General features: G+C 51.1%; 1 protein-coding gene across 1 annotated transcript in view; it reads right to left on the reverse strand.

Moving 5' to 3' along the window:
• Positions 1–13238: 13238 nt before the first annotated feature.
• Positions 13239–19924, reverse strand: part of MYT1 (myelin transcription factor 1) — a 44066-nt gene continuing 37380 nt past the window's right edge. Inside the window, exons 18-22 of the mRNA XM_068987192.1 lie at positions 17562–17783; positions 16412–16503; positions 15751–15854; positions 13693–13836; positions 13239–13379 (exon numbers count right to left, since the gene is read on the reverse strand). Of these exons, the coding sequence (XP_068843293.1) occupies positions 13239–13379; positions 13693–13836; positions 15751–15854; positions 16412–16503; positions 17562–17783 (703 nt within the window). The remainder of the gene's footprint in view (positions 13380–13692; positions 13837–15750; positions 15855–16411; positions 16504–17561; positions 17784–19924) is intronic.

Genomic DNA, 19924 nt, shown 5'->3' on the forward strand with positions numbered 1-19924 from the left:
GCCACAATTGCCCCAGCGGCAGGAGTAGAGGGGATGTCTCTGGGGCTCACTACAAGTAATACACACCCAGAAAGTTCTAAGGCATTCCTAGCTGAGATCATTACCATCAATAGGCTGGGGCTGACACGTCAAAGAGTGAGTTAAATCCAAAGTGAGCAGAAGAAAAGAAATAATACAAATGAGAGCAGAAATAAATGAAACTGAAAGCAAATCAATTGAGGAAATGGTTGAAATCACAGGTGGTTCTCTGAAAAGATTGATAAAATCGATAAACCTCTAGCCAGGCTAATCAAGAAAAACAGATACAAATGATTAATTATCGAACAAAATAAGGATCATCACTATGATTCCTATTAACATGAAGAGGATAATAAAGGAATATTGTGAACAACTCCAGCTTACAAATGTGATAAAGAATGAACCAGTTCCTTTTAAGACACAAGTTAACAAACTCTTACAAGGATATATAGATCATCTGAGTAGTCCTACATCTATTAAGTCAATAATTAATAACCTTTCAAAACAGAAAGTACCAGGCACAGATGGGTATACTGGTGAATTCTACCAAATACTTAAGGAAGGAATGATACCAGTTATATGATCTCTTCTGGGGAATAGAAGCTAGGTAATACTTCCTAACCCTTTCTAAGAGAGCAGAATTGCCCTAATACTAAAACTAGACAAAGACATTACAAGAAAGAAAGCACAAACCAATATCTCTCAAGAACATAGACATAAAAATCAAATGTATACAAATATAACCCAATATATATAGAATGAATTACACACTATAACCAAATGAAGTTTATGCCAGGGATGCAAAGCTAGTTTAACATTTCAGTGTAATCCATTACATCAATAGGCTAAAGCAGAAAAAGTCTTAGGATCATATCAGAAGACACAGAAAAACATCTGACTAATCCAATACCCATTCGCTATAAAGACTCTAAGCAAACTAGAATTAGAGGGAAACTTTCTCAACTTGATACAGAACATCCACAAGAAACCACAGCCAACATCATATTTATTGGTGAAAAGATACTTTCCCATAAAATGGGTAGTAAGGCAAGAATGTTCTCACCACTTGTACTGTGAGCTCTAGATAATCCAATAAGACAGGAAAAGGAGAACAAAAGTATACAGATTTGGAAGGAAGAAATAATTGTTTTTGTTCATAGATGACAAGATTGTCTACATAGAATGTACACCAAAATCTATTAAATATAAGCAAATAAACAAAAACCTCCTAAAGTCATAAATGATTGTAGCGAGTTTCCAGAATACAATTTTACTGTCTTTGGAATGTCCCTAGTGGTCCAATGGTTAAGAATCCAACTGCCAATGCAGGGGACATGGGTTCAATGCCTGGTCTGGGAAGACCCCACATGCCTTGGAACCACTAAGCCCCATGCCCTGCCACTCCTGAAGCCCACGAGCCGCTGGGAGCCTGTGCTCCGCAACAAAAGAACCCACCACAATGCGAAGCCTCCAAACCAAAACTAGAGTATCTCCTGCTTGCCACAGCTAGAGAAAGCCCGCAAGCAGCAATGAAGACCCAATACAGCCAAAAATAAAATGGATAAGTCTTTTTTCTTAAACAAAATCTCTCTTTCCTATTTACCAGCAATGGACAACTGGAATTTGAAATAATAAACGATAACATTTACATTGGCACCAAAAAAAACCCTTAGGTATAAATCTTACCCAAAAAAGTACAAGATGGATAAGAGAAAAACTATAATATTCTGATTAAATAAATCAAAGAAAACCTAATTAACGGAATAGAGATTCTGTATTTATAGGTAGGAAGACTCAATGTTGTTAAAATGTCAATTCTTCCAACTTTGATCTGTAGATTCAATGCAATCCAGTCAAAATTCCAACACACTATTTCGTGGATATCAACAAACTGATTTAAAGTTTATGTGGTAAGGAAAAAAAAAAAAGAATATCCAACACAGTATTGAAGGAGTAGAATAAAATTAGAGGCCTGACAGTGCTCGACTTTAAGACTTACTTTGAAGTTACAGTAATGAGTAATGATGACAGTTGCGGTATTGATTAAAGAATAGACAAATGGGTCAATAAAACAGAATAGAGGGCTCAGAAAAAGACCTATACAAATACAGTCAACTGTTCTTTGACAAAGGAGCAAATCAATTCAATGGAGAAAGAGCAGTCTTTTCAACAAATGGTCCTAGAACAGCAGAAACAGAGAAGCGGATCTGCACACAAACCTCACAGTCATCTCCTTAAAGTTCTGGAACAAAGTCAGGGAGACCTTCGGCTTGGCAATGATATTTTATATATAGTATTAATGACGTGATTCATGAAAGAAAAAACTGATAAAGTGGATTTCATTAAAATTCAAAACTTCTGCTCTGTGCAAGACACTATTAAGAGAATGAAAGGATAAGTCACAGACAGAAACTATTTGCCAAACACATAACTGATAATGGACTTATATCCAAAATATATAAAGAACTCTTAAAACTCAACAGCAGCAAAAACTAAATAACCCAATTAAAAGATGGGCCAAAGACCTGAACAGACACCTCAGCAAAAAAAGATATACAGATGGCAAATAAGCATACAAAAAGATGTTCAACATCCTATGTCATCAGGAAATGCAAATTAAAATAATGAGATATACTCCACACCTGTTACAATGGCTAAAACCCAAAACACTGACAATACCAAACGCTAATTAGAATGGAGTACTGGGAACTCTCATTCATCTCTGATAGGAATACAAAATAGTACAGCCACTTTGAAATACACTTTGGCAGTTTCTTACAAAGCAAACCAGTCTTATCATTAGATACGGCGGTTTCCTTGGTGTTTACCCAAAGGAGCTGAAAACCTGTGTACACACAGAAATCTGCATAGGAATGTTTATAGCAATTGATTCATAATTGCCAGTTTTTGTACACAGCTGTGGTATATCGCAATAGTGTAATGTTATTCAGCACTAAAATGAAATGAGTTACCAGGCCATGGAGAGACAGGGAGAAACCTTATTTCTAAATGAAAGAAACCAGTCTTAAAAGGGTACAGATTGTGTGGTTCCATACATACTGTATAATATGACATTTTAGGAAGAGCAAAACTGTAGCAACAGTAAAAAGATTAGTGGTTTCCAGGGATAGGGTGAGGGGAAAGTGAAAGTAAAAGTCGTTCAGTTGTATCTGACTCTTTGCAACCCCACGGACTGTATACAGTCCATGAAATTCTCCAGGCCAGAATACCGGAGTGGGTAGCCTGTCCCTTCTCCAGGGGATCTCCCCAACCCTGGGATCAAACCCAGGTCTCCCATATCATAGGCAGATTATTTACCAGCTGAGCCACAAGGGAAGCCCTTGTGGGCTAGGGGGAAGGGGGATAAATAAACGGAGCACGCAGGCTTTTTAGGGCAGTGAAGCTATTCTGTGCGATACTGTAGTGGTGGCTATAGGGCATGCGCATTGTCAGAACTCGTAGGATGTACAACACCATGAGTGACCTTAATGTAAATTGTGAACTTTAATAGTGTATCAATATTGGTATATCAGTTGTAACAATGTACCACATAAATGCAAGATGTTAATAATAGGGGAAATTGTTTGCATGGAAGAGAGTATATATGAGAAGTCTCTGTACTACCCCTTCAATATTTCTGTAAACCTAAAACTACTCTCAAAAATGAAGTATATTAGTTTGCTGTTTTTTTAAAAGGAGACAATTTTTTTTTTTTTAAGAAATACAAAAGCTAGAAGCAGCAGACCCACACAGGAAATGATAAAGCTAGTTTTTCATACCGAAAGCAATAAGAGATGGAAACACAGATCTACACAAAAGAATGAAGAGCTCTAGAAATGATAATTATAGGGGTAAATATGTTAAGATTATTTTCTTAGTGCACCTCAGTCCTGGATAAGGATGTCACTTCTTACTTTACTTACTGTGGTGTTGTCTGTTTCTACTATGGGGTAGAATTGCTTTTGGAGAAGGCAATGGCAACCCACTCCAGTACTCTTGCCTGGAAAATCCCATGGGCGCAAAGAGTCGGACACGACTAAGCGACTTCACTTTCACTTTTCACTTTCATGCATTGGAGAAGGAAATGGCAACCCACTCCAGTGTTATTGCCTGGAGAATCCCAGGGACAGGGGAGCCTGGTGGGCTGCTGTCTATGGGATTGCACAGTCAGACAGGACTGAGGCGACTTAGCAGCAGTAGCAGCAGCAGAATTGCTTTTGCAATTACAGTAACTAAAACACGCCTCCCACTCTTCACCCCCCAGCCACCAGCCTCACTTCCGATATCTCCTCAGGTAAAGGAAGGGCTCTCACCTACTCTTGGCATCTTGGGCCTCTAAGTGAGTTTACTGCCCACAGACGCATCAAACTTCACTGCAGGGGGTGGATGGGTGGTCAAGGTGGGGACCACAGCCCAAGTGAACACTGTTACACCTGGACCATCTCTCCTACCTCTGGTGGTCAGAGAAGTGAGCCAGGAGGGGTCCACACCCTGGTTTCAGGCCACAGCAGTGACAAGATACAAAACTGACCACAAGGCGTCGCCACTGTGTGCTGAAAGCATCCAAAGTAGGTTGTGTGAAGAGAAAAAAAAAATTTTATCTTTCTCATTTTAAGCCATTTGTAGTGAAATTAACCACGGTTTTAGACATGAGTCAACGTTTCTCTACAATTTGTACTATAAGGTGACCACATTTTAATTTTGATCTGAAAATACTGGTGAACTTACATGTATTCACATATGTAAAATAACTGGAAAGGGATTCTGAAAAATAACATCTCATCTTAAATCACCTTAAAAAAAAAGGTTAGAAATGCCCGGGCACAGGGAAGGAATCTGCAATGATTACTTTTATGTGTCCGCTTGACTAAGTTATGGTGCTCGGATATTTTGTCAAATACAAGTTAGGTATTATTGTGAGGGTATTTTTAAAATGTAGTTAACATTTAAATCAGTTAATTTTGAATAAAGCAAATTATGTGTCAGAATGTAGGAAGGCCTCATCCATGTATCTGGGGCCCTAAGAGCAAAGATGGAGATCCCTCCCCACCCCTCCACTCCCATCCCACCCCCCATCCCCTGCTCCTGGGGCCATGGGAGAAGGGATTCTGCCTCCAAACATCACCTTTTCCCAGGTCTCCAGATTGCTGGCCTGCTCTGCAGATTTCAGACTTACACTCCCACACTATGTGAGCCAGTTCCTGAAAACACATCTCTCTTGATATACAGATATAAATGTAGGCTTACAGAAAGAGACACAGCTGATACAAATGCTACCTCTTGGTTCTGTTTCTCTGGAGAACCTTAGAATTGGGTCCTTCTACACAAGGGATGCCAGACCAGGGTCCAGAAGCCTGTCTGCAGGACCCCTGGGGTGGAAGCACCACCCCCCAAGAAGCTGACAGCCCCATTTCTTAGGATGCTGTTCCCAGGTTCAAGGGTCCCCTCCCCCTTATCCAGCCACTTAGCCACCCGCCACTATGTTTTGTGACTCATGAGAGGGAAAGATGAGGGGAGAGAATGAGCGGGTAACAGCCTTAGAGTCACGGGCTGGTCTGGAGAGAGCAAACTCCAGAACCTCTGGCTTCAGCTGTTGGTGGACAAAACCAGGTACTAGGGAAGGGCGGCAGCAGCAGACAGCTTCAACCTGTGGTCACCAGGTGGGTGGCACAGCACTGCCCCAGGTGGCACCCACAAGCCCTGAGCTTAGCTGGTCACGGTGATCAGACAGCAGGGGTCTGACCTTGGGGCCAGGAATGGTGGCTGGTGCTGATGGGGTTGCAGGAAGAGGAGGTGGGCTACAGGTGTTCACAGAGTCTCAGAAGTGGTGTGTGGCCTGGGGTCTGGGCTCCCATCACTCCCTCCCACACCCCTTCAGCAGCATGTGCTATGAACCGATGTATCAAGAAGGAAGCTGAGGCATAGAGGCCGGAAGTATCCTGCTCAAGGTCCACAGCTGTGAGGTGGCCCTGGACTCACACCCTGAGAGCTGACACCAGTGTAATGTAAAAAGTTCGTTTGGGTTTTTCATAAGATGTTACGAGAAATCATGACATAACCATATCAGAAACCAGAGCCCCATGAGGAGGTCTCACCCAGCGCTCCTAACTCACCTCCATGTGTTGCTCCTTGTACCTGTCCAGATATGCTTCCTGGGCCCTCCTCCAACCCACTGAGCATGAAGTCTGTGCTTGGCTCCGCATGACCGCACCAGTCCTGACCCTCAGCCTCTGCCAGAGCAGCTCAGAGGCTCCAGGTGACACTCCATTTAAAGGGTTCACGTGACTGAACAATGTTTGAAGGTCGCCAGTTCTGACCCACGGCTCCAACACACAGCAGGGTGTTGGGGGCGGGCAATAGAATCCCCTGCCCCAACACCACTGGTTACCCAGGGGTGCATAAGCCTTGTGGAAAGTGCCCCCAGAGCACCTCCAGCAAGAGTGAGGAGTGCGGATGGCCTCTGGGGCAAAGCTCTGTGGGCAGGGGGTGAACTCTGAGACCTGGAGCAGACCACCACTATTATTACCTCTCTCACAGATGCCTCTGAGCTGGCTTCGCAGGGACCTGCGATAGAAGGGCTGGGGCATCCAGATGTTTCAGAATGGCCTGGTCCCCACTGCAGTGAACTCATGTCTCAGCTTGCACGGCCCCTGAACTGACAAGGAAACTGCCATACAGAGGGGTTGACTTGCCCAGGGTCTGGACTGCCCCTAGTGTCATAATCACAGGACAGGTGGGGACTGTGAGTGGGGATGTGTCCCTGCTACACTGAAGAATTTGGAGAGGGCCATGGACCAGGTAAAGAAACCCTCTGCACATGCACATGTCATTTCTCAATTTCAAGTTGTTCTGGACTCTAAAAGGCCCCAGCAGTCAGCACTTCACAAAGGAAACATGTTTGTAGGTCTAGTCATGATCCCAGATCTGAGTTTGGTGGGAATCACACAGGACAGACCTTCCCCTCACCCCAGGGTCAGCACAGGGGATGAGGTCAGGAGCCCGCCATACCCTCCGGGAACAACGGGAATGTGGAGGGGCCTCCAGGGAGGGTACAGTGTGGAGGCGGTTCTGGAATAATCAGGAAAGTTCTGGAAAATGTGGTCCCAGAGCAAGGACCATGTCTTACTCCTCTCTGCTTATGACCAAAAATGTGTGCCTTGGAGGAGACCGCCTCATGGACAAGCCTGGCCACTCTGTGGGGAACCTATGGTCACTCCAGTGACAGTGAATCCTCACCCAAGAACAGAAAAGGGGCCTCTGGGCCTTCCTGTTCACGAGGCCACTCCGACAGCAGATGTGAGCTGTCTGGTGGCCGCCACCATCCCCAGCTTACAGCGAAGGTAGACCCTCTCCCGGAGGACCCAGAGAGCAGATCAGAACATGTGGCTGGTCTGCCCTCCTCCCTTCAGAGGACATGGACTGTGTGAACCTAGAAATAAAGCTGCAGACCCCCTATGTCCAGGTGGGGCTGCCTGAGGCTACATCACCATCTTTGTCCAAGACACAGAGGTCAGCTTCCACCTGGCTCTTCCCACACTGCCCTGGGGCATCCAGACATTCTGATCTGTAATGAGCCTTCTCCTCATCCTGGGAAGAAAGACTCAATCTGTTATGAGCTCAAGATGAACGGAGACAAACACTGTCTCTTTGTGGCCACTCTCACTCAGTCGTGTCCAACTCTTTACGACTCCATGGACTATAGCCACCAGGCTCCTCTGTCCATGGGGATTCTCCAGGCGAGAGTACTGGAGCGGGTTGCCATGCCCTCCTCCAGCGGCATCTTCCCAACCCAGGGATCAAACCCAGGTTTCCCACATTGCAGGTGGATTCTTTACCATCTGAGCCACCAGGAAAGCCCCCTTCACATTTTAAACTGACAAATCAGAAGCACTGATTGCTTTCCTCTCAGGCCCTCAGCATCTGGAAGGAGGGACCAGAAGGTGGGGAACTGAGGCTGGAGTTCACCCTGGAGCCCCCTATCAGGAGGGTTAGGCTCAAGGTCTCTTGTTTGATGCTCCAAGCAGGTCTAGAGACTTCTTAACCCTGGGGATTCTGCCAGGCGTGGCTCCCACCTTTGAGCTGCCCCTAGCCAAGGTGTCCAGGGGCACAGCTGGATCCTCCTAATCATAGCTTGGGCCCTGGGCCCTCCTCCTGCCCAGTGCAGCCATCCCCCTGCCCACTGTGGCCTGACAATGGGCACCCTGATCAGCCCTCCTGCAACAGGTGGGACATTCAAGTGGAGACCCAGAAAGAGCTGGGAAAGGCAGCCTCGGGGAGCAGCGCAGGCATTCTCTGCACATGGCACACTGCTGTAGAGAGGGTGAGAAAGAGAGGGCAGAGGCCAGGGGGTGACCCAGGGCCACCTCTGCAGAGTGCAAGGGGACAGGTTGGAGGAGGGCCCAGAGACCGAGGGATGGGGAGCCCTAAAAAGTGTCGGGAGGGGAGAGGCCAGACTTCAGCAGCCCACACACCCTTGACATGAGGGGACAGGGAAAGGGGAGAGGCTAGTGGGGGCAGAGGGCTGGGGGACAGAGAAGACTGCAGGGCCTCTCCCAAAGGCCAGCTGCCAGCACTGGTAGGGTGCCTACAGTCACGGGTCACCTGGCCCACTGTGTGGTTTAACCTGACAGGCACTTGGCTGATGTGGGGACTGGAGTTCTGTCAGAGAAGCCATGTACCATTTCAAAGGAGGAGCAAAGAGAAAGGAAGTGTCTATAACATTGGCTGACCTGTATGGCAAGTTTGGACCTATGTTAGGAACCCTCCACACCCACAGCTGTAACAGCCTCTACAGAGCCATGAGCCTTAGCGGCACAGTGGTGAAAGGAAGAGTCTCTCCTGCAATCAGGCAGCCTCCACACACAGCCAGGTGCTCTCCACCTGTGGGTCCAGGTAAGGAGGGCAGGTAGACTCACCTATCTACCTTGGCACCCTCTCAAGACCTGGCTAAACTGACAACTTTTAAGGTGTAAACTGGCAGGAATGGGAAGATGGAAGAGGGGACAACACTGTGATTTAGAAGCCAAAACACATAAATGTGTAGCGAATGACTTCTAGACCCAAAGGCTGGATTACAGCCAGAGTGTGGGAAGTTCAGGACCAAGGCCGTCCACTCCTCAGGAAGCCAGGAACTGGCAGATTCAGGTGATGCTGGAGAAGGAAGAGGGGTCCTGTAACAAAGATGACTGGCACTGGGGAATGCTCCCCTCCCTCCAGATAAAGCCTTGAGTTGTACTCTCTGGAAAGTGTAAAAGAAGGGGCCACAGGCTGGGAGAGGAGGCCTGGCTATGGATGAGGTCCCCATAGCACAGATAAGTCCTGAGCAGCATATGTCAATGACACCAAGACCCTCCTCCAACCCTGAAGGTAGACCCTTCAAGCAAGAGGTGGAAGCAGCTTTTGGGGGGTGAATAGCTAATGTCATCATCAGACTGCAGAACTATACAACCTTCTAGCATCACGGTGATGCTGCCTCTGCTTGAAGCCAGGGGGGCTACTATGGTCCCTCTGCCCACAGCATCAGGCACAGACACCAGTGGGTAAAGGCAGAGCCCCATTCAAGCTCAGTCTGCTGACCCCACAATGGACAAACCCTCAGAAGCCCAGGACATCATGGTGGATAGAAGCCGAGAGCTTCCAAAGGAAAGATACTGAGGGCCCAGAACCCCGAGACCAGGCTCCCTAGTACATCCCAGAACTCTGGCAACCGAAACAGAGTTGGGAAAATCTACAGGTCTTACAGGACCAAGCAGCCTCCTCTGTGCCATAGTTCTTCAATATCAGGGTCCTACACACCAACACCCACGCTCAAGGTGCTCAGTGCTCCCTCTCCAGCAAGCCCTTCCTCCGACCCACCAGCCACATCCCACACACAGCTTCCCTGAGAGGTCTTCCGGAATCCCACAGCAGGGGGTGCCACCCACGTTCCAGGGGCACACCCTTGGTGCACCCCAGCCAGCCATGGGCCGGAGCAGCCCTGAAGGGCAAAGTTGAGTCCATCGTGGCTGGAGCCCAGGCCCAGGGCCAGTCCCGGGCTGGTTTGGAACTGATCTCTCCCCGGCTGTCCTCTCACCATGGCCCACCTGTCCCCACCTACGCACAGAAGTCTTTACTGAGATGCAGCTAGTGGAGAGAGCCCTGCTCCAGCCCTGTCCCCACCCCCCACAGCCCCTTGGTCCCCCTACATATGCACACTCACCTGCTCTGGAGGGTGACCTCCGGGGCCCTCTTCCCAGTCATGCTATCTTCCTGGGTCTTCAGACCAATCAGGCTGCGCGGAGCCCACCGGCAGAGCACCCCACGATGAAGCTGGCTGGGGGCCAGCACGGCAAGCACACCTGCTCCTGCACACTGCCGCCTCCACAGGCATCGGTGCTTCTCAGGTGCTGGAGGCCTCGGAAACACGTGCTGAGGCCACGCCCCGTGGCACTGGGGAGAGGCTCTGGCTAAACTGGTGCGGGGTTGGGGGCAGGGATGTGGGTCCCCTGAAGTGCAACATTTCAGAGTCAGGAGGCTAAGCAGCCCGCTAAACACTTGGCAGGGAGCAGGCGGAGTCCTGGGAGAGGGTGGAAGCAAGATGATGCAGGATGGACGTGGCCATCCGCCCATTCTTCCACAGTCCTGGCCTCTGCTCATCACCTGCCATCAGCCAGCCAACTTTCATGGCCCCAGAATGCTGTCACCCCAGCACCCACGGATGGGTACTGACACGGATGGGCACGACCTGGACCACCAATCCTCCGTGCCTTCCAGGAGCCCCTCCTCGAGGCTGTACAGGTTTCACACACCCCTCCATGCTGCTACCTTCTCTGGTCTCCAAAGCCAGTAGCTGGAACCCTCCAGATCCTCAGCCATCTGACTTGGACAGGGCTTGGGAGTAAGGCCCAGCATTCCTAAAAGTCTCGCTTTATTCACAGGTCAGGCAGGGAGCTCCAGGTTGCCCTCAAGAGCTAGATGCCCAGGGAGGTCAAAGCGTGTTGACAGTTCAGGGTGAATGTTGACTAGAAGCCCCATACCTGAGTCTCATCTGGGAGAGCCACAGCCGACACAAAAGTGTAAAGCAGTGAGGAGCCGCTGCAATCATAGCCGCCTTCACATATGGCTGAATGCAGGAGCTCTGAAAAGGCCACCAGAGAGGTCTCTCTGCCTCCCCCTCCCACTTTTCCCTCCCCTCCTGTCAACTCTGCCTCCCTCCGGAATGCCCAAACTCTCCTCTGCACAGGACTTCCTCCTGAAGCCAGGAGAGGTGGTCTGGGGCAGCCCTCATTTCACAGCGCCACCCCCCCACCCCCCAGGCCAACAACGCCAGCAGAAAGACTTCTGACGCTGAGAAAACCCCGATTCACACACGCACTGTCTGTGACTCAGACCTCCGAGGAGGGCAGTTCCACAAAGGAAACGTGGCTCCTACGTGTGCATCACAGAGGACCCACCCACCGCCCTCTCTCCAGGAAAGTGACCCCCAGAGCTCCCGGGACAGAGTCGGCGTCCCCACCACAGACACGGCTCCCACTCACAGTCAGAGTGGACTTTTATTAGGAAATCACCCTGCAAACACACTGAGAAGTGCTGTGCTGTGGGGTCAGCGTTTCCTGAGGAAGGAGGATCACAGTATCAGAGCTGTCAGAGGACAGGAGCCTAGAGCGGGAGCTGCTCAGGGCGGCCTGCAGCCAGCGCCCCTCACAGCGATAGGACTCAGCCATCAAGAACCGGCACACAGACGCAACACAAGAGACACGCCAGAGCACACAGCTGCACTACACTTAAATAAACAATGAACACAGAATGCCATTTGCTGTCGTCCGTGCCTGAAACAAAGAGCCAAAGGGATGAAGAGAACCGAAAAGTCTTTCTTTCCATTGGACCAAAGGGGAAATATCCCCAAATTATCAAAATTCCTCAGTTACAAAATACTTTTTAAAAACTCCATTATTAAAAGAATAAATAACAAAATATATAAAAAATAACTCAGTTGCATTAAAATCATAACTAGAAGTTACAGCAAGATTTTTTGTGGCCCTTCTCATAGTCAAATAGTTAAGTTTGCTTTGATTTCATTTACTTCCCTCTCATATGTCCTGGTGTGGGGTCTAGGTAAAATAGTATAAAATTAATAAATAAAAATGGTAAATAAATAGCCAACATTAACATAAGAGGTTGTGAATATAAATACTTACATTTTGACAAAATTAAATAATTTACAGAATAATTAAACTAACTACTTTCTCATTTCTTCCAGGAAGTGCAATTTCTCTACTTTTAAATACTAACTTGGAATCGCAGTCACAGCTGGCTTGGATTCTATTTACATGTTAGGAACATTGTGTTTTTAACACATTAAATCAAAATTTATCTTCTTTTGAATCTCGAATGGATCTAAACAGAAGTGACACCTTGGTGGTCTCCAGTCAGGAATTTATCGCCTGACCTTGCTGTCACTTCCCCCACCTCGGTAAAGCTCAGCCATGACCCGGTGATGGGCAGTGGTGGGTCACAGGCCAGGTGGGCACACAGACAGCCAGAGGCCCTGACCTGGAGCCCGACCTGGGTCTAAAGGCTGCAGCCTTGAGGGAGCCTGACCCTGAGCGCAGGGTCTGCAGGCTCCGCCAGAGGTGCTTCCCTGTGGAACCAGCGCTGTCTTCAGGGGGTCCCGGGCCAGCTTCCTCCAGGCCTGTTCCTAACCTACCCTCTGGAACGCTGCTCTCTTCCACGCTTAACATAAAAGTGAATTAAAGGACAACAGGAAACACACTTGTCACAGCGGCCTCACCGCATGGGCGCACTGGCCACTCCAGGCTGACTCGTCACACGCACCACCCGCCCGGCCAGGCTGCCCCCTCGGCCTTGACAGACAAAGGAATACTGTGGTTGCAGCTCCAAAACTTCCCTGAGAACCTTGTCCGTGAGTTTCCATTGGAGACTTCGAGCTTTCAGAAGCAAAAATAAATCACTTTGTAATACTTCACGCCCCGCACTCACATTGAGAGGTCAAGGCCTCTGGCCCGGCGCGTGAGTCACAACGAGGGAGACGAGGATTTCCAGGCACTCCTCTGTCTAAACACTCCCACCCCCTTGCCGAGGCCACCCTGGGCTGCCAACGAGAAGTCACTGTGAGTGGGAATCTCCACTGGGAGGGCAGGGCTAGGGAGGTAAAAGACAGAGGTGAGTCGGGGTGCCCTGGGCGCCCCGAGTCAGCATGGTGGCTCCTCACACAAGGAGGCCTAGACCTGGATGCCCCTCACGGCCTGCTTGATGCTCTCGAGGAGGTCCTTGTTCTCGGGGTTCTGGTAGCACTCCTGGTTGGAGTACATGTCGGTGAGGGTGCTGACATAGGCGTCAAAATTCTGCTCACATATCGGCTCCTGGAGAACACAACTGGTTTAGCAAGGCCCGTCCATGCAGGGGCCCCAGGGTTTCCAGAAGTAATGGGAGAGGATGGGGGAGCCCCAGACCCAGGAAGCCCACGCCGCCAGAGATGAGCACACAGACCCGCCACAGGCAACACTCGGCTAAGACCATCATGGCACAGGCTGCCCAGGCTGCGACAGCCACCATGGGTAGCAATCTGCCCGGGGTGGGGCCCTTCCAGAGGCAGAGGGGTGCCTGCCCTCCCCGAAGCCCCAGAATACAGGTGCCAGCTCAGCTGGGGAGGCCACAGGGCTGCTAACTGCTTACCATGTGCGGAAGGCGGATGTTGGCAAGACTTTGGATGAGGGCCTGGCTCAGGCCCGACAGCTCCAGGAACAGGGCTTCGTTCTGCTCCTCGATGAGCTTGTTCTCCTCCTCGATGTTCTTCAGGCTCTTCTCCATGGACGAGATCTGCCAGACAGAGACGAGAGCTGCTGCCTGGAGTGTCCTCCTGGGAGCAGGCCCGGCATGCCCGCTGGGCCGTCTCATGTCCCTCCAGGAGAGGGCGAAGAGGCAGGAGCCCTGCCAGAGTGAGGGTTGGCAGTGCCCTGGTCCCTGGGTGGAGGGGGGGGACAGTGACTGAGCTAGGGGCTGGGGGCCATGGCTTTCTGAGCCCAGCTGTCCTGTGGGGTGGAAAGGAGCACAGAAGGAGACGCTGGCTTCATGTCCCAGCCCATCACTGGCTTCCTGCTCTTCCTCTGTGGTGGAAACACTGTTCCCAACTGGTGGAACATCCCCACCAGAAAGACCAACCAAGTGCCTCATCAAAACTATGAAGGCAGCAGAGCAGACCACTGCCACTCTCAGTGAGTGGACCAGCACGTCAAAGCTCACCCTGGGGTTTCCAGCACAAGCATGTCTTCTCTGGACCCAACAGAGCGCCAGGAGGGAGTCCGAAAGTTCTCCAGGGGCTCCAAGGCTTCCACATGGAACATCAGAGAACAGAGGACAACTCCACCGGGCTGCCGGCCATGGGCAGTCTCGCCTGCTCTGGGTGCTGCAGGCACCACATGAGTCTCAGAGTGTCAGAGCCCTGTAGGCAAGGTGGGCAAGAAGCTCACCCTGGGGCCTGGCCTGGAGCAGACATGCTTGGGAGGGCAGCCCCCAGCCTCACTCAGGGCAAAGGCAAGCTCATCAGTGTGGATGGCGCCTCAGGCCATCCCTGGGGTGCAGGAACACTTTTAGGAGGGGTTGGGTTCTCCTTACCCAGTGACAAGCCTTTGGCTTTAAAAGGTTTGATCAGAGGTCCTGAGCCTGCCTTCCCTGCTCTCCAGCAGGGCATGTAATGCAAAACTCCCTGGAGGGGAAAGTCCTTCCAAAAGGACTCAGTGAATAATCTCTCTGTAAGTAAGTGGGTGCTGGCCAATAAAGAGAAACCAGAGGTGCTTTTCAAGGGTACTGACACTGGGAGATGCCTTGGACTTCGAGAAGGAAAACAGCAGGGAAGAATATGGGGAAAGCCACCCAGAAGGGTGTCTCGGTGCCCAGAGGCAGCCCCTGTACCCCCTCTCCACTTGCACTGCCTCTGAACTGGGGAGACGCTGCAGGGCAGGACAGAAATCCCTGCTGATCCTCATCAGCTGGTGCTATTTTTACACCAGCTTCTGGGTAAGAGGAGGTCGGCGTAAAAGCCCGTCTGCCAGAGAAAGGAGGGGCCGCAGAAGACACAAGGACTCCAGCATCTCACACTTCCCCAGTCCCCATGCCCTCCACCCCCACAGGGCCAGGTCACCTCCTTGTCCTTGGGGACATGGCCATGCGCGGCTGCTCCACTGTGCCCCTATCTCTGCTCCAGCCCCTACTCAGCAGCCAAGGAAGGGCGTGTTCTTTTCAAAATAAGAAATTCACTGTTTTTTGGTTTGTTTTTGTTTTTGTTTTCGTTTTGAGTGTTCATTTTGGGGAACTCAGGGATAGGACACAGACTCAAGGCAATCTGTAACCCTGTCCCTCAGCACAGCGGTTCTTCTGGGTCAGACCCTGTGTGAACTGCTTTCCTTGTAGGAATGCATTCATCTCACGACAACCGAATAGGACAGATTCTCCTATTATCCTCACTTGCCTGGGAGGGCATCAAGGCACACTCAGAATAAGAGGTACACCAGGTCACTTAGCAGGTGTATGGCCATGCTGGGCTGGAACACAGCTCCAGTCAGGTTCTGATGACCCACGCTGCGGTTCTGCTCCTACAAACCAACAGGATGGTGCCTACCAGCACCTCAGGACTCCTGATGGGTGGAACACGTACTGAGCAGAAAAAGGGGGAGGATGGGAAGGACATCCTGGGTTTTAGGGCAGGTGGGGACAGGGCAGGGCGGCACCACCCACCTGGGACTGCAGCTGCAGCATGGCGGCCTCCATCTCAGAGTTGGACTCGTTTAGGTCTCGAATCTCCTGGTTCAGCTGCTTGATCTCCTCGTCATTGTCCAGCACTACCCCAGAGAGAAACCTCAGTCGTGGCTCTCACAAGGAGGGGAGGGGGTCAGTCAAGGCCTGCTTTCTAGATGGGCCTGAGGAGCCCTTTCGGAGTAGAAGCCCCAGGGACTCGTGGCCCACATCTCAGACTGGGAAAGTGGCTGCGTGTCAGCTGTGGGGCTCCAGGCCCTGGTCTTGGTGGGAAAACAGATACCTCCTGGGCAAGTGTTAATTGCTAAGTTAAAAACGGAAGCCTTTCCAGATGGTGCTGGTTTCCTCCACTTCCCCCTCACGAAGCCTGAAAACACAGGTCCACACACCCCGAGAACACGGCTTCTGGTGCTGCCAGTAGGGCTCACCAAGCCCCAGGCTAGAGCTGTGATGGCCATGCTGGGCACAGGACAGCCAGAGGTTCTGAGCCGAGGTGAGGGGCCCTGGCAGCTCAGCTCAAGAGCTCTGTCTCCACCACAACTCACTCCAGGAGGGGCTTTGCTTCCCGACCCATCTCTTGCCTAAACTACCCGCCCACTTAGGTCCCAGGACCACATGCAGGGGGTGCAGGGGGCAGCCTCACCATCACTCGTCTTGAATTTCGTGCCAAGAACCTCATCCCCTGAGAGTTTTCCCTTCTTTCCTGCAAAGGTCGCTCTGGGACAGCCAGACAAGCTGGAAGCAAAGATCATGCATGAAGACCAATCCAAGGTCATGCCTCACAAGCCAGTCTAAGGTCACAAGTCCCAGTGAGAGCCGGGCTGTTGGAGGACTATCCTGTCTGGAGCGTTGTCACTCATCCCTGGTGTTCTGGTCCTGGCTCCTGGCCCCCAGCTTCCTCACTCCTCCAACAGCACGGGCCATTCCCAGCTCAGGCCCCTGCTCTGAAGGTTTGTTCCCAGAGGCTCGGGGCAAGCGCCACCTCTCAGAAAAGACCTCCTCACCCCTGCCTGCTCTATCTTCCCCACAGCATCCTTCGCCAAACTAATAACATATTTGCTGGTTGCAAAGTCTGTCTCTGCACCTGCCCTGACCACTCAGCTCCAGGAGGGCTGGTTGTCATCTTGTTCTCCAGAGACTGGTATTTGATGTGCTTTCAGCAACGGCTTGTGGAATAAATGAGCTAATTAATCTTAAAGGTGGAGAGATAAGGACAAAAAAAATAACATAGAAAAAAGGTTTCTGACAGGACCAAGCAGTGACTCGTGTGGCTTCCCAGCACAGAGAGGAAGAGGGCTGATGGGGCAAGACCCTCAGCACCAAGGGCAGTATCAGGGCAGGTCAGAGCTGGCCAGTGCTGCCCGGGCCCACTGCCCAGGCATGGAGGGGTCCCTTGTAGAGGAAAGGCCTGGGCCCCAAGTTCAAAGATGAAACCCCAGTAGGAGGGACAGGGCATGAGCTGTGACAACGCTTTTCAGAAAAAGCCTCAGCCTGCTTTAAGAAAGTGTATCCCAGACACAGGGGGGCTCTGCTCTCTCTTGCCAGAGGGACTCCATGGGATGTATAAAGGGGTCTTAGGACAGTAGACACCTGGGTGACACGTCACACAGGCCATCACGTGGTCCCAGCAGGTTTCCATGGCTTCCCCCAGGTGGCTATCAGTTTGGGTCTTTTTCCTCAAGAAACTACTGTTCTCACCTGTGCCCTGGTCTGGCACATCCCTGGGAGCCATGCCACAGTGCCACAGCTGGGGTCTCTCCTGGGTGACAGAAGGGTGGGGTGGGGACAATCACCTGCGGTGAGTGAGGAAGCTCCCATTGGCATGACCAGAGCCGTCACAGCCTGGGGTGGGGCAGGCGGGCCCCTCATTCTTCAGGGACTTCCAGGAGAAAGACGAGCCGTTGAGGGAACCCTCTTTCTGCCTCCGAGCTGCCAGCGGGCAGCCGGATGCGCTTCTGTGAGAGGCGTATTTGCCGCTGATGTGACCAAGCCCCACACAGCCTGGAACCGGGCACCTGGGCACAGAGAGGTCAGAGGTGAACACTGGGTGCTGGAGCTGGAAGAGGAGCCCAGAGACCCCACCAAGCCAGACCCAGAGACGTGCTAGGGTCCCCTGGACAAACTAGCAGAGGGCTTGCACCCCCTCTTCAGCCTCAGCCTCACAACCCCCGTGTGGCTTGGGGGCCAGCACCCACCTTCTCTCCCTGTCCCCCAGCAGCAGTGACCCTGGGGGGCCTGGAGCTGACTCTTGGTGGCCTCCTGGTCCACACCTAGACCTTGCTGCCAGCATCACTCCTGTATCACCCCAGAGACCACTTGCTGGGAGCTTGCTCTGAGCACTAGACATTTGTCAAAGCTTTCTACGGCCGAAGACCCGAAAGTCGCAGAGGACCCAGTTCACAGAGAGGTCTCTGGGATACAGACAAGTCAGAGGCAGGAAGCCCCCAGAGGTGGCAAGGCCGGGGGTGATGCGCTGCCTGGTGGCCCCCACACTCTGCCCTCATCTTGAGAGGGTTCACAGCTTGGGTAGGAAGGCTGGAGGTCCCCAGGCAGCAGGAGGAAATAAACTTCAAGTGGCGGACGTTTTTTTTTTCTCTTTTCTCTTCTAATCCTGTGTTGTCGTGGCAACATCTGGTTCCGCCTGAACTGAACTTTATCTCAAACCTTGAGCTAACCAATGTGTTTTTCTTATGGAAATGTTTTCTTAAGCTACATTAATGAAATTATGTATTTGCTTGGAAATCTGCCTTTCTTCAAGATATGTGTCAATTGTTTTATGGCCAGAGATGACTCCCCTTGTCCCATTCTATCTCAAAATGCGTGTTGTGGGAGAGGGCCCTGGTGCAACTCTCAGTCTTGAGGCATTTCTTTTATCTGATTAGCAGCTTGCCAACAGGTATAAAATGCCTTGCTAAAAACTAGCAACGGGGCACTCTTTCTATCCCCTTTGATGTCTGTGTCAGCCATGTTCTCTATCCATTTTATACTTTAATAAAATTTTGCTACACAAAAGCTCCGAGTGATCAAGCCTCGTCTCTGGCCGCTGATCAAATTCCTCTCCTCTGGAAGCCACGAATCCCGGCGTCATTCACAGCTTGCAGCAGCAACCTTTCAGTCTCAGATGTGGACTCCTTGGCTGGGACCATCCTCACCTGTCCCCTCTCTTGGCTCTTCTTTCTTATCTAGCCCAGCCACGTGGGCCCAGACATGAGGGCTGTCCAATGAGCTGGTCCAAGACCACTGTAGCCCCAGTCCAGAACAGCCCCAGTCACTACCAGGGGCCCCTGCAGGGGGCTTGGGGAGGTTCCATTCTATGTCCACCCCCCACACTTGGACACCTCCCAACTGTGCGGTTCCAGAGGACTCCTGGGCTGGGCCCCTTTGAGGTGCCTGTGAGGCTGACGTCACAGGATCAAAAAGCCAAGTGAGAGGCGCCTCTTCAAGTCACTACACGGATGAACCCAGGCTCTGCTTTCCCACTCTCTTTGCAGAATCCTAGCTTTTACCTCAGGAGGGGCTGCAGGCGCCCCCAGGAAGTGCACTCATGGGCTTTTACCTCAGGAGGGTCTCTCCCTCCACACCCTGGGTCCAAATCTTCAGCGTCAGGTGACCTCTCGTTAAGTCGTGTAGCGCACCCAGGGGACCCCCGGTCAGAGGCACAGCTGTTTGGTCAAGTGCCAGTGCAGCTGGGGACAGTGGGGCCTCTCCAAGGTGATGGACATGCAGCTCCCAACCTCCACATCGGAACCTCCATAGACTTTAATGGTCAGTTATCTACTTGTGGCCAAAGGGATCTACCACAAAGCGCTGACCCGACTTAATCTCAAAAGCTGCAGACGCAAGATGTCATAAAAGGGACCCTGCCTCCACCAGCCCCTACGCATCACTGCCAGTGCCTGCCAGCCACGTCACTTCAAGCAGTAGGAACTGGGGCACTGATTAAAGTTTCTGCTGCCGTCTGCACTTGTGTAAAGACGCTCATCAATTACAGATATAGGTAAAGTTTATGGCTAGGGAGGAGATCCTATGAAACAGGGACGCTACATGGGTGGCCTCTTCTCCTTGCCATGGAGCCATTAGAAACTTCATCCATCCTATAAATGCTGAACTATTTCTAGAAGTCACATTCTCCACTTGGCTGCAAATTCTCAAGTTT

This window comes from Capricornis sumatraensis, chromosome 15 (genome assembly GCF_032405125.1).
Source record: "Capricornis sumatraensis isolate serow.1 chromosome 15, serow.2, whole genome shotgun sequence".
In the NCBI taxonomy this organism is placed as follows: Eukaryota; Metazoa; Chordata; class Mammalia; order Artiodactyla; family Bovidae; genus Capricornis; species Capricornis sumatraensis.